Genomic DNA, 12425 nt, shown 5'->3' on the forward strand with positions numbered 1-12425 from the left:
TGATTAGAGCGGGGAGGGCATGCTTACCCACCCTCATGATAAGTTAGGAATAGCTAGACTTCGTCAGACGTAGATCTGTCGCCTATTTTGGCACGTTTCATTTGCATGAACATTTTTTTCCTTGATATATAAAGGGGTGAATACCCTACTTGTAGGGACAAGAGAACACACTTTTTAATAAGTTCACCCAACTGTAACACCCAGTTTTAAAGGAACAAAACTAGGTACAACCACATGCATGTCAGGATCAAGTTTCATACATGTGTTACATCATCAATGTATCATCATAGTGCCATTATTACATTATTGTCATAACTTATTAAAAAAAACGACCTGAGGGTCTAGAAGAAAAACATAGCAGAAATGTAAACTCCAGCGTCAGAGGGTCTTCCATCTTCCACATGCATCAACTGGGGGTACACCAGCCTAGAAAAGGAGCTATGGGTTGAAGTCATCTCCATCAGAAGGTGTAGCATCATTGTTGTCTTCAGATTGGCAGCAAAATACGAGAGAGGAAGCAACAGGTGTGAGTACATAATGTACTCTATAAGTGTAGGAAAGCATGATATGGGGCTTAAGTCAAGAAATATTAAACACTAGTTTACTGCACTAAGCAATCTTATACTATTACTACAACCTTAAGTGTGAAGACACAACTATAACAAGAAGTTCAGCTCATTGGATTCCATCCGACTACTAAGACTCACCAGGTAAACCCATTACCTGGCTACCCAACCACCCAGAACCAGAACCCTAATCCCAACTAATAAAGAAGAAGTCGAAGCCGCTCTTGACCGTGAGCATGGCTAATCGATTAGTTTTATACTCTGCAGAGTTTACGCAGTTTTCCCCATGAGTCGTGATTCCCGTGTTGCTTCACGCTTCCAGGGTGTTGAGTCGGGGTCTTACTACAATGCATTTACAAATCTCTCGCTGACTTGTAGGCACCTACTAAGGTTTTACCGCTCATGGTGATTCCATCACTACAGAAGCCCCCTCTTGTGCAACTCAACCGTCCACTAGTGCCCACAGAATCAGAGCGTGGCTAATTAATTGGCCAAATTGTGCCCATATAAGCCTCGTGGTTGTGCTGTTTAGCCTGGTTACATGTTCAAGAACTGGTCCTTATGATTGCACACAGGAACGGCCACAAACCAACTGTGCATTTCTCGCACATGTGCATACCCCCACCATCATCAAACATCCAACCTATTAGGATCCTTATACCATGTTGCTACAAAAGATTACCATTACCGGTTCATATTGCATAAACATTAGTCAAGTTTAACTCCTAACCTAACCATGATAGTGACTAGCATATCTACCTTTCATTTCTCATGACTCGATCAACGGCAACAAGGATAAAGATACAAATACTAGTAAACCCTAACCATAGGTTTCCAAATTAGATAATCATGCATGAAGGAATAAATAACTAACACAAAAATCCTAAAATAGGTGCAAGATATTCAAGGATACTTGGTTTTTGCAGAGGGTTGCTCAAAGTCTTCAAAAACTTAGTCCTACAGGTTCACGAACTGCTCACCTCCTAAAACGGTATACCGAAAAACCACACAAAAGAAACTACTAATAATAGTACACAAAATAGTAAGAAACCTCAGTAAAAACCCTATAAAGATATTCTACATGTCGCTATGAGAATCTGAGCGCAAAGAACGCCTAAAACGGAGCTACGAGTAAAAAGATATAAGGTTTTGAAGGTAAAATGGCTTATTTGAAAACAAACTAAACTACATGGGCTAAACTATAAAAAGATAGGGGCTAAAAGCTTATTTAATAAAAGGCTAAGGGGTTTTCAATAAAAAGGTAGGACCTAAATCTAATATCCAAAAAGCCTAGGGTGTTTTCTGCAAAAAAGGATAGGACCATAAAAGGCTAGGGGCTTAGATACAAAGGTTAGAGGGCTTAAACATAATTAAAAAGATATCCAGGAGTTTATGCGCAAAACAGAGGCTGACTGGGCTCAGGTGGCTGAGGTGGCAGGTGATGTGGCGCCATGTGGTGCCACCTTGGATGCTTACTCGGATTATGAAGGTGCTGACTCGGTAGAACGAAGGTGTATGCATCCATCTAATCCTAATCGTACAACAAGATCGGACGGCTCCCAAAGCTCCACTGATTTCTTACAACGCTGACGGCTCAGGACGGTAGCGCCACCATGGACATCGCTGGAGGTTCGCTGGAGACGCTCGATCTAGCGCATCTAGTCATGGGTCTCAACAAGATTTACCGCAAAAGAAAGAGGAACGCACGGGGATCATCACCGAGGGGTTCGAGAAGTGCTCGGGGACGACAAGCGATGGAAAACAACGGTGGTGGTCGTTGGAGCCCCGTGAGGATGGTGCTCTGAGGTTCGTGCGATGTCTAGGAGCAGCTGGAAATCCTTCCGGTGGCCCTACGATGCCAGCAAGGGGAAAACAGGGTCAGAGGGGGCTCGGCTACTAAGAAAAATGGTGGTGGAGCTCTCACCGGAGGCGGGGATGAAGAACGTGACAATGGCACAGGAGCGAGGGAGAGAGAGCAAGAGCAACCGGACGAAGTGAGGAACAAATGAACGATGCTCTAGATAGACTTAAATAGGGGGAAAAGGAGCTCGAGGAGGATGAGCGGCTCATCCGGAGCCATTTCCAAACCGGCGGCCGCCTACCTTAACTCAGCTTAAAGAGAGAAGGAAAGAGGGCAGGGGGGGCTAGGCGGTTTCACGTGGTGCGTAAAGGAGAGGGTGAGGATCATGTGCACGAGCTTGATTCGATGTAGGACGGCTTGGGGAGGCGCTCGGATTTCGAATCCTTGGTGAGATTTTGGGTGGGATCGTTTGAGAGAGAAGGAAAATGGAAAAGGGAGGAAGAGACTGACATGTGGGGCCCGGCTGGCAAAGAGAGAGCATGGGAAGGCAGGCCGCACACTGGCGAGCCGAGCTCAGCCCACTTGGGGAGGGAGGTGGAAGCATGAAGCAACAGGGCTCCGGCCCAAGCCAAAAAAGAAACACGACCCGAGGGAGAGAGAACAAGAGGGAGAGAGGGGAAAGTGGGCTGGGCTTAGCTAGGAATCAACCAAGGAGGATTCAGGATTTAGAAAATGGGTTTTCTTATTTTTAAACGATTTTCACAAAGAGCTATCAAACGAGCGTTTTTTAGCAAAATTTTGCAAATATTTTTCACACACAAAAACTTGATACAACTACTACAACATCAATGCATCAAACATAAATGTAACATATGTCAAATTTAAATTTAGAAATTAATTTCTTTCTAAATTCAAACAAAATCTACTACTCCTATTACATTTTAGCAAAATTTTAAGCTATTGAGAAAATTGGTAAATTTAGGTGTTATACCAACTCATAAGATAATATACAGGATGTAAGACTATTATCCCACAAGAGGCTTAATCTGGATAAGTTCTTATATTCTTGAGTCCAGTTTGATATACATACACTAGAAATATATATCAACGCGTTCATCATTCGGTATACCCGAATTCATTATCAGAAATCATTCTCGACATGTCCCCGATAGTTTCAGATCCGAAGGGAGTAGTTCGATAGGAAAACGGGCCTACGGGGCATGGATCGGGTCCCAACCCAAACCAAGGTCGGATGTGGATGTGTTTATGTACCCACAGGTGCCCCTAAAACCCAAAGTTTCATGGGCCACAACCCTATGACCCGGCAGTGGGATTGCAACCTCCTCCTTACAGAGGGAGCGTGTGTTGGGTGGTATGTGTGGGCGCAAGCAGCATGTGTGGGTGTAACTGTGGGAGGACAGCGTGGGGCTATATGACCCTGTTGAAAAAAACTCTCGTGAGACTCCATCTCGTAATTTAATGATTGGACAGAAAAAGAGAGGATGGATACATGTTATCATATGAGATAAGTTTTTTATAAAACAGAATTGTATAAAATTTGCTTACGATATTAGAGGATAAGCCATGAAAAAAAACAGATATAAATCTAGCCATCTCCTTCAGGATCTCGGATCCCGTAGAGGCGGAGACCAAGGTTAGTTTTACAGCCGGTAAATATTTCGGGCGAGTCGAATTTGCTATGTCTCGAGTCGCGTCTCGTGGGAACACATCCACGTCTCCTCCCCTACGGCCACGAGCGGGACGCGGTTTGGCCACCTTCGCCGAAGCTTCCCTTCCCCTCTCCGCGGCTGCGTCCGCACCGCACTCCGGCCTTGACAGTTTGACGTCGAACGTACACCGACAAGTCACCGACCAAGTCACGACTGTCACTCCTCCATACTGGTCGAGCAACCAATTCGGGCGGACCGCGCCATCGTTGCATCGATAAAACCCCTCGGCACACGCTCCGTCTCCACTCCATTTCACATCTCTCCTCCGGCAGCACACGAAATCAAAAGAAGGGGAACGGAGTAGAGCAAGGCCATGGAGAGCTACGACCGCGAGTTCTGGCAATTCAGCGACCAGCTGCGCCTGCAGACCGCGGGCTTGTCCGCCCTCTCTCTCGGCGACTCCATCTGGTCCCCTGCCGCCGACCGCCACAACGCCGACCCGGCGGCCAGCCTCTTCAGCTCAGCGGACCCCTTCCGCTCCGCCGCCGCCAAGAACAGCAACCTCAACGACAGCGGCCCCGGCCTCATCGGCTCCGGCAAGCTCGCCTTCGGCGCCACCACCACCAGCAAGGCCGACCGATACAACAACCTCCCCGCCGCCGCCGACAAGGCCCTCTACAGCAACAACTTGAACAAAGGCAGCGGCTATGCCAAGAACATCATCGACAGCAACAACATCTTTGCGTTCAGCAAGATGGGGAGCTACAACTACAACAGCAATAACAGTGACCGCGGGGAGGTGAAGAGCTACTTCAACAAGTCAGCCGGGAGGCCGGCGAGCAACAACAACCACCACCAAGCCGGCAAGAAGGCCGCCGGCGGGGACTATGGCAAGAAGAAGCACGCCAAGAACGAGAGCAACAACGGCAACGGCGCGGGGACGGACAAGAGGTTCAAGACGCTGCCGGAGTCGGAGGCGCTGCCGAGGGGCGAGGCCGTCGGCGGCTACATCTTCGTCTGCAACAACGACACCATGGACGAGAACCTCCGGAGGGAGCTCTTCGGTAACTAATCACTAATAACCGCATCCACTCCCCTCCCTTCCTCCTTTCCGAAGTTGCAATACATACAAGCATGCTAATTTTCTATGTATGATGTTTGTTGATTAAACTGCTCGAGAATTTTATCTCAGGTAGTAGCGCCTCCTAAGTTACGATTCTTTCTTCACTATTCTTGTTTCTTCAATCCTATGTGAAGTCTTGAACTGAAAAGGAAATAAAAGAAAGAAAGAAAAGAAATCTTGAGCTGAACAAAAGCGATGATGGGAGTGACACGGTTGTGTTGGTGCAGGATTGCCGTCGAGGTACAGGGATTCTGTGAGGGCGATCAGACCAGGGCTGCCCCTCTTCCTCTACAACTACTCCACCCATCAGCTCCACGGAATCTTCGAGGTACTGTACTGCTTGTTGTAAATAAGGTTTCTTTTCTCGCCGATTTGTAGATTCGACCAACTGCTTGCTCCTGCTCATCCCATCGCCTTTGTGCAACATTGTTCAGGCCGCGAGCTTCGGCGGGACAAACATCGACCCGACGGCGTGGGAGGACAAGAAGTGCCCCGGCGAGTCCCGCTTCCCTGCGCAGGTACCAGCCCTGCTCACCAAACTTGCTCGGGCTTCTGGTCATGGTAGATGATCGATTTGCTCATGAACCACTAGCTTTACTTTTACACTTGAGCTGTTCAACACCAACATCGTACCCACAAGAGCTAGATTCATGGTCGTGTACATGTATTTTTTATTTCCCTTCGAGAAACGCCGTGTAGAGTCTAGATTAGTCGACGATGGGCAGAGCTTGCTAGCGACTGCCAAACTAACCACCTCACCAGTCTGAGCCAGGTCGGCCGGTTGGTTGGGCAGTCGGAGACCGACGCGACACCCAGATGATACAAACGCTAAAACCTGTTCACTTGATTGCGTCGCGTGCCCTATCTAATAAAGTAGCAAGTCAACAAATTTGGTGTGAATCTAATTGAATTGAAGTTGTCAATTACGTCTAAACAAAGCAAAAAAAAAAAAAAAAAAGAAAACTATCATCCTTACATCATGTATCCAACTGAAATCTGAAGTTGTTGATGAAGACGCCTCTTGTTTGGTGCTGAATGCTGATGATGGTTGCGATGGACAAAACAGGTGCGGGTGGCGACGCGGAAGATCTACGACCCGCTGGAGGAGGACGCCTTCCGCCCCATCCTCCACCACTACGACGGGCCCAAGTTCCGCCTCGAGCTCTCCGTCACAGAGGCCCTCGCTCTGCTTGACATCTTCGCGGAGAACGACGACGCCTGAACTTGCACATCATGCTGCCTGCCTGGCCGATCGACGTTCAGGGGGACGCCGATGGAATAGCACGCAATAAAATCGACATGTGTATGATATACCGGTTTTGCGACATGTGTAACAGGATCCCTAGTACCCTTGGGGGCTGAGAGAAGCATGCGTCCCGTTATTGTTTGTCATGTGCGATGATTGCAGAGGATATCAGCCCTCGTTCCTGTTAAGATACATATTTACACTTACGGACGGCCATGTATAAACCACTGGAGTTTTTATGCTGTTTCTTTTGTTGAACACATGAATAAAGCACCAGATAAGAGTGTTACTTTCGAAGACTAGAACATGTGTTCGTCTTGGATGGGAATTTGTCCCGTTTCGTCTTTGGCGACAGAGCTTCATGTTTGAAATGAACCAGATTCCAAAGCATTTGCTATCACCGGCCCAATCACCGTAAAAAGATGGCTAGTCCTACAGTACATCATCATCGCCTCCGGCTTCGCCAACTCCAAAATGAATTATGATCACATCTCCTAGCAGCGTCTGGCTTGGAAATCTAGGTGTCTGGGCCTGGAAGAACAACACTAGCTGCACCAACAAACGTGTCTCGAGCAGCAGAAACGAAAACATTGAGTTGCACCAGATGAAGTCAGAGGCGGCACACAGGGCACGATAACCTTTCATTGACCATCTCAGTTAACTCCTAAAACACATTTATACAGAACTGCTGAGGATAACATCGTCAACCAGGAGACAGGAGATTCAAAATGGAGAAAATAGCTCTCTTCAAATACATTAGATAATCTATCACCGGTGGAGGAGGAAGCACGCCACATGACGAAATGCCATCAAGCTTTTTTGCACTTGAATTTTGTTCTGCAGCTTCAACCAAACAGATTATGGGGAGCAGGGTCAGCCATGGCTGAGCTATGGTGATGAACCATATACCACCTGCCGTTACGGAACTCATATACATTGGTCACATGGAACACCACAGGGTCAACTGGGTCAACACCAACAGTTGCCTTCATGTTGACCCATGCCACCTCATCGAGAACACGAACCCGAACATCACGTATCTGGAAAGCAACACCCTGCCCTCCATCTTGGCCCCAGTTGAACAGCAAGCCCCAGCTTTCCAACACTGCATTGTACCTGTTAAAGAAGAAATTGAGTGGCAAGCATTGCCACAAGAAGACATGTTAGATAAATGTTTATGCAAATGAATTTTTCATCCGAAATGGAGCAAGCAGTACATAACAAAGATGCACCTCAAGTAGTACTTGTGGAACCATTAAATTCTCACTCAGAAAATTTCATAAGAGCCAGATCAAGAAAATTAATGGATTAACTTGTATACCTTGACACAGAAAATCACTAGACAATATGTCCAGTTGGTAAAGTACAGCCTACTACACAGTAACCAATGGACCCCAATACTACCAAAGCATACAAAATAAATTTTGGCGAAGTTCAATTGATATGCATTGATACAACAAAAGTTGTAGAATTAAGCACATCTATACTTATGTCTAGACATGATGCTTTCTATACTTATGTTCACAGGGACATGGAGTTTAAACAACATCATGCAAAATTAAGGTACAGAAATAAGATGACAAAATAAAAAATCACATGCATCCATGATTAAAAAAAATTGAAAAATCAATGGACGTGACAACTAAATAGCAAAGAAGTTGCAAACCTCAATGTTTGGTAGATATTCAAAGGCCAAAGGAAGGGAAGAATGCGGAACAAGTGAAAACTTCAACACGAAGATAACAATAACAGAGTAGCAGAAAACTGGGTGAAATTGAGCCTACGCTTAGCTGTATAATTCTAAAAGTACTAATTACTGTAAATAACTAGATTTCACAAAATTGGTACTAATTACTGTAAATAACTAGATTTCACAAAATTGGTACTAATTACTGTAAATAACTAGATTTCACAAAATTGCATGTAAGCTTACAGCAACAGGGTGGTGATGAAAAGAGAGGGGAAATCTAAAGAAATGGATACCATAGATGGGTAAATTGCTTTTTGCAACCTATCTCTCAAGACAGTTGGATGCAATTGTATGATACGGTTTTATATTCTATATAGAAGCACGCACAATACAGACTGTTATTCACTTTCTGAAGTGCTATATGAGCCAACTGTTTTGAAGTTTGCAAAAGAAAAAAAAAACATCATCATAGTAACTCATTCATTTGTTTTCCAAATATGGCAGGCAAGGAAACCTATTACCGTATCTCTTTAAACAGTCAATGAATTGCCTACACCGTATTTTCCCAAATTAATGTTTATGGATCTTTTTCATTTTTCAAAAATATTTCTCCTCACATTTATGCGATGACCCAAAAATAAAATTGTCAATCAGATCAGACACCCTATAAGAGAGTCAAGAGAGAGATAAATTAGAAAGTTGGTTCACTCACAGCAAAGTTCAAGACATACCCTGTAAAGAACTCCCCAGTCGCATGAATACACTTGACATAGTCTGCATTAAGCCAGAAATGGCTCATTGCAGGCAAGGACCCTTCCCTGATGATATTATAGAACTCTGCATTCACATTCATGATGGCTTTTGTAGCTGCATAATATGCCTTCCATCCATTAGGTGGAGTTATATTGTCCTGCTCCATTGTAAAATCCTACAAGAGTTGACTCACATCACAAGGTTGCAAAAAAAAACTCATAATCATAAAGGATCTTATATTAAACAGTCAAAATACACAACATCACAGTGTCACGCCTAGAAAACATGATGAAGTAAAATGACTAGCTATATAAATTACATATTGACAAAAAAAAAATCCCATAAAATTTGTAGAAAAAACAAGGAGCGCATAAAAATAACCATCTGCTAAGTTGAATGGATAGTTCGAGGGGATAATGGTACAAATATACTCATCTGCTAAGTTGAATGGATAATTGGAAGGGATAATGGTACAAATGTACAAACACATCCTTATGGTTTTCTCACGAAAGTACAACTAGGAGAAAAGGGCATGCATGCACTGAAACAGTACAATAACTACGGATTTTCCACTGGACACTTAACTGTGCATATTTACAACAGAGACTTTTTTGTTTGTTGCATGTAGGTCAACATGGCTAGATTGTGAAAACGCCAGGAAAAATTCAGAAAGTGAAGCAATTAAAGTTTTTTGTCGTATCAAATATCAAATGTATCGAAGATGCATTGCAGCCATGTTAAGGAAATGATTGGTATTGCTTTAATTCAGAAATGGCATAATGCTTTCCCCTATATGCGTTAGAAAGTTTTGGGTCATTCAACGTGTCATGAATGGATAACAATATATTACCATAAATTCCACACAAGGTTCGGGTCATTCCACGTGTCCTACGGAAGTAATGAATGAATAACAATACATTACAATACATTTCAGTTACTAAATGAAAATAAGCATAATGGTATGCACCAGCACAAAGGTGATCGACCTAAACCTAAACCTAAACCTAAACCTAAAGACGTTGATTGTACTATTGCCGCAAAAACAAACAGGGCAGTTAGCTACATTCGCAATCCGACAGCGGATCAATCAATAAGAAGTCAAGAAAAGCGACCAGGCGCAGGCATAGCAGCTCACCTTGTGGTAGAGGGCCTTCCAGGCGCCGTCGTCGTTGGCTGCACGGCGCATGGCGGAGTTGGTCATGGAGAGGCGGCAGAGGCTGGTGTAGTCGAGGTAGCTGAGCGCGTGGGTGGTGATCTCCGGCACGAGCTGCTCCATCATCGAGGCGCCGCCGCCGCAGCCTTCGGGCGGGGCCGGCTCCTGCGCCTTCTTCTTACTCTCCCCGCCCACGGCCATGTCGCCGTTGGCGGATTTCGCGCGGCAGCCGCAGGAGGCGCAGCCGCAGCAGCGCGGGGGAAGGGATCGGTGCTTCTTGAAGAAGGGGGAGGAGGAGCGGAAGGCCCAGAAGGCGCAGGCGAGGCAGCAGACGGCGGTCGCTCCGGCGGCGATCAGGGCCGGGATGCCGTCCATGCGGACATCCAGGTCGCGGCGGCGGAGGAGGAGGAGGAGGGGGTTAGGCGGTCGGTGTAGGGTTTGGACGGCATCCCATCACACGGAGAGGAGGCTAGGGTTTTGGCGTTTGGGGGAGGGGAATGAATGAATCGGGGTTTCCGCTTCGAATCGAGGACGACGACGAAGGCAGCAGAATGGATGCCTGAAGACGCGACGCGATGCCATTTAAGAACGGGGCCGGGCCGGGCTGGGCTTGCGCGGACCATTCTACCCTTGCCGAGCCGGGACGTATCGGGCCGGGCCGGGCACGGGCACGGGCACGGATGGGCGCGATCGCTCGCGTTCGGTTTTCGACCTGTTGCATTGGGCGATGCGGTTGTGGCAGGTTAGATGTGAACCGAGGGCACATTTGGATCACTGCCCACGCCAAAACATTGGCTCGTTCATAAGTTTTGATTGGCGTTTGGATTATGGATGGTCTCTAATAATTGGCTCGTACATTCATGTTGACATCACTAGACTATTTTCTCGCCAACTCACAGACAAAATGCAGGCACAGAAATCCTCCGCAAAAAAAATTAGCGAGCCAACGCTTTAGTGAGACTAACCCGACGTATCTAAACGTGCCCTAAAGTACCGTCAATTTCAAACTATCCTACTCATAAGTCAAACTGTCCTACTCATGAGTCGGAACCGTGTACTCCTCCTCTCCATGAAAATTGATGAGTCTCGATGGAGCATCCTTCTGAAGCGATATTGCCTCTTAAATTACAGTAACTTAAATTACAGTACTAAACAAATAAGACAATGTATATACATGATATATATATATATATATATATATATATATATATATATATATAATTGTTATCAATTTTAGTTCTCTTCTTATTATGCTCATAACATTTATTATATCCGGGCGTTGCCTCCACCGATCGCCATCTGGATGTCCACAACTGGCTCCCACCCGCTGTCCACAATCGACCGCCGCCCCAGACCCCAGCCTGCCGTTGCGCGGGGCCTGCAGCGTTGCTGCTGCCAAAAACCCATGGGCGACCCGCAGGTTTCAGGTACCCGGCGGGCACGGGCAATGTTTTTTGCCCGTCACTCTTCGCAGGTGCGGGTCAGGTAACCTGATTCGGGTCGCTGATCGGGTACGGATTTGCTTCGCCCACACCTAACCCGATCCGTTGTCATCCCTAACGGTGGATGTGTTTGTCATGATGGAGTCATACATTTTATGATGATGCATGACATATGCTCTCATTTGAATTTGAAGGACATGAACTATAATACATTGCACATGCTTATTCAATGAATATAGCTCCTAGATTTTTGAATTATACAAAAAACATATGGTAATATAGCTCCCAACTTTTGAATTGTATAAAAACATCTGTTAATACTTACATGCACTTTGGTATAGATTTTATATACACAAAAATTATCATGCATCTTCACATCCCTTCCATTCTTTTTTAGGATGCTATAAAGTCTGCAAGGGATCAACCACCAAAACAAGATGCAAATCCAAAAAGTGTTGATGACATTGTTAATGATGTTCTATCTGCCAAGTTTTTGAATAGCATTGGCATTCGTTCACAATTTGCTATCCCAGCTACTGCTACATCTACTGCACGCATAGGAGAGCTTGAAGGGATTGTCCTAGACCAGAGACTGCAGATGGAGAATTCTGCTAGAAATGAGGAAGCATTTTGTGACGAAGGTACTTTCGTCACTAAATGCATTGGTTTTCATCATAGATGGTATTATTCTATGACAATTGTAGTTCATCATAGATACTCAGGTTTCTTGTAGTGACTACACGCCGGAAGGTCCGACGATTTAAGTGTGCACGCCAAAGTATACATTAGAGTATTTGTTGCAGAGAAGATGTCAAAGTTTAGTTTGGTGTAGTTTAACATGCGGGATGGTCAGGCGATGAAGCAAAGCAACACCAGAGTATTTTGCACTGAGGAAGGCACGTGATGGCTCAGTTGAACACGCCGGAAGGTCCGACGATGGAGCTGGTGAACACGTCGAAGCATTTGGTATTCACATTGCTT

At 45.5% G+C, this 12425-nt stretch overlaps 2 protein-coding genes across 3 annotated transcripts; one reads left to right on the forward strand and one right to left on the reverse strand.

Annotated features, from left to right (window-relative positions):
- Positions 1–4261: 4261 nt before the first annotated feature.
- Positions 4262–6703, forward strand: LOC133904252 (B2 protein-like). The gene is made up of 4 exons (XM_062345712.1): positions 4262–5101; positions 5388–5488; positions 5595–5678; positions 6227–6703. Exons 1-4 carry the CDS (start codon positions 4411–4413, stop codon positions 6380–6382), a joined length of 1032 nt encoding a protein of 343 aa, XP_062201696.1. The 5' UTR covers positions 4262–4410; the 3' UTR covers positions 6383–6703.
- Positions 6704–7016: 313 nt separating this feature from the next.
- Positions 7017–10568, reverse strand: LOC133904262 (F-box protein SKIP8-like). Of its 2 annotated transcripts, none has more exons than XM_062345723.1 (3): positions 9985–10567; positions 8828–9024; positions 7017–7522 (listed from the first exon to the last, which is right to left on the reverse strand). In XM_062345723.1, the coding sequence occupies exons 1-3, from the start codon at positions 10375–10377 to the stop codon at positions 7252–7254; spliced, it is 861 nt and encodes a 286-aa protein (XP_062201707.1). In that variant the 5' UTR covers positions 10378–10567; the 3' UTR covers positions 7017–7251. The 2 variants fall into 2 exon arrangements, with proteins under 2 accessions (XP_062201707.1, XP_062201714.1); XM_062345730.1 differs by having other exon boundaries at positions 7297–7522; positions 8809–9024; positions 9985–10568.
- Between the last annotated feature and the right edge of the window lie 1857 nt (positions 10569–12425).

The sequence above is a fragment of the Phragmites australis genome, chromosome 2, assembly GCF_958298935.1.
Source record: "Phragmites australis chromosome 2, lpPhrAust1.1, whole genome shotgun sequence".
Taxonomy (NCBI): Eukaryota; Viridiplantae; Streptophyta; class Magnoliopsida; order Poales; family Poaceae; genus Phragmites; species Phragmites australis.

Coding starts and splice junctions, on each gene's coding strand:
- LOC133904262 (XM_062345723.1), bottom strand. CDS start 10,377: ATGGACGGCATCCCGGCCCTGATCGCCGCCGGAGCGACCGCCGTCTGC. Junction 9,025..9,984: donor GGAAGGCCCTCTACCACAAG/GTGAGCTGCTAT, acceptor CAACTCTTGTAG/GATTTTACAATGGAGCAGGA. Junction 7,523..8,827: donor ACTGGGGAGTTCTTTACAGG/GTATGTCTTGAA, acceptor CTTCTTTAACAG/GTACAATGCAGTGTTGGAAA.
- LOC133904252 (XM_062345712.1), top strand. CDS start 4,411: ATGGAGAGCTACGACCGCGAGTTCTGGCAATTCAGCGACCAGCTGCGC. Junction 5,102..5,387: donor CCTCCGGAGGGAGCTCTTCG/GTAACTAATCAC, acceptor GTGTTGGTGCAG/GATTGCCGTCGAGGTACAGG. Junction 5,489..5,594: donor AGCTCCACGGAATCTTCGAG/GTACTGTACTGC, acceptor AACATTGTTCAG/GCCGCGAGCTTCGGCGGGAC.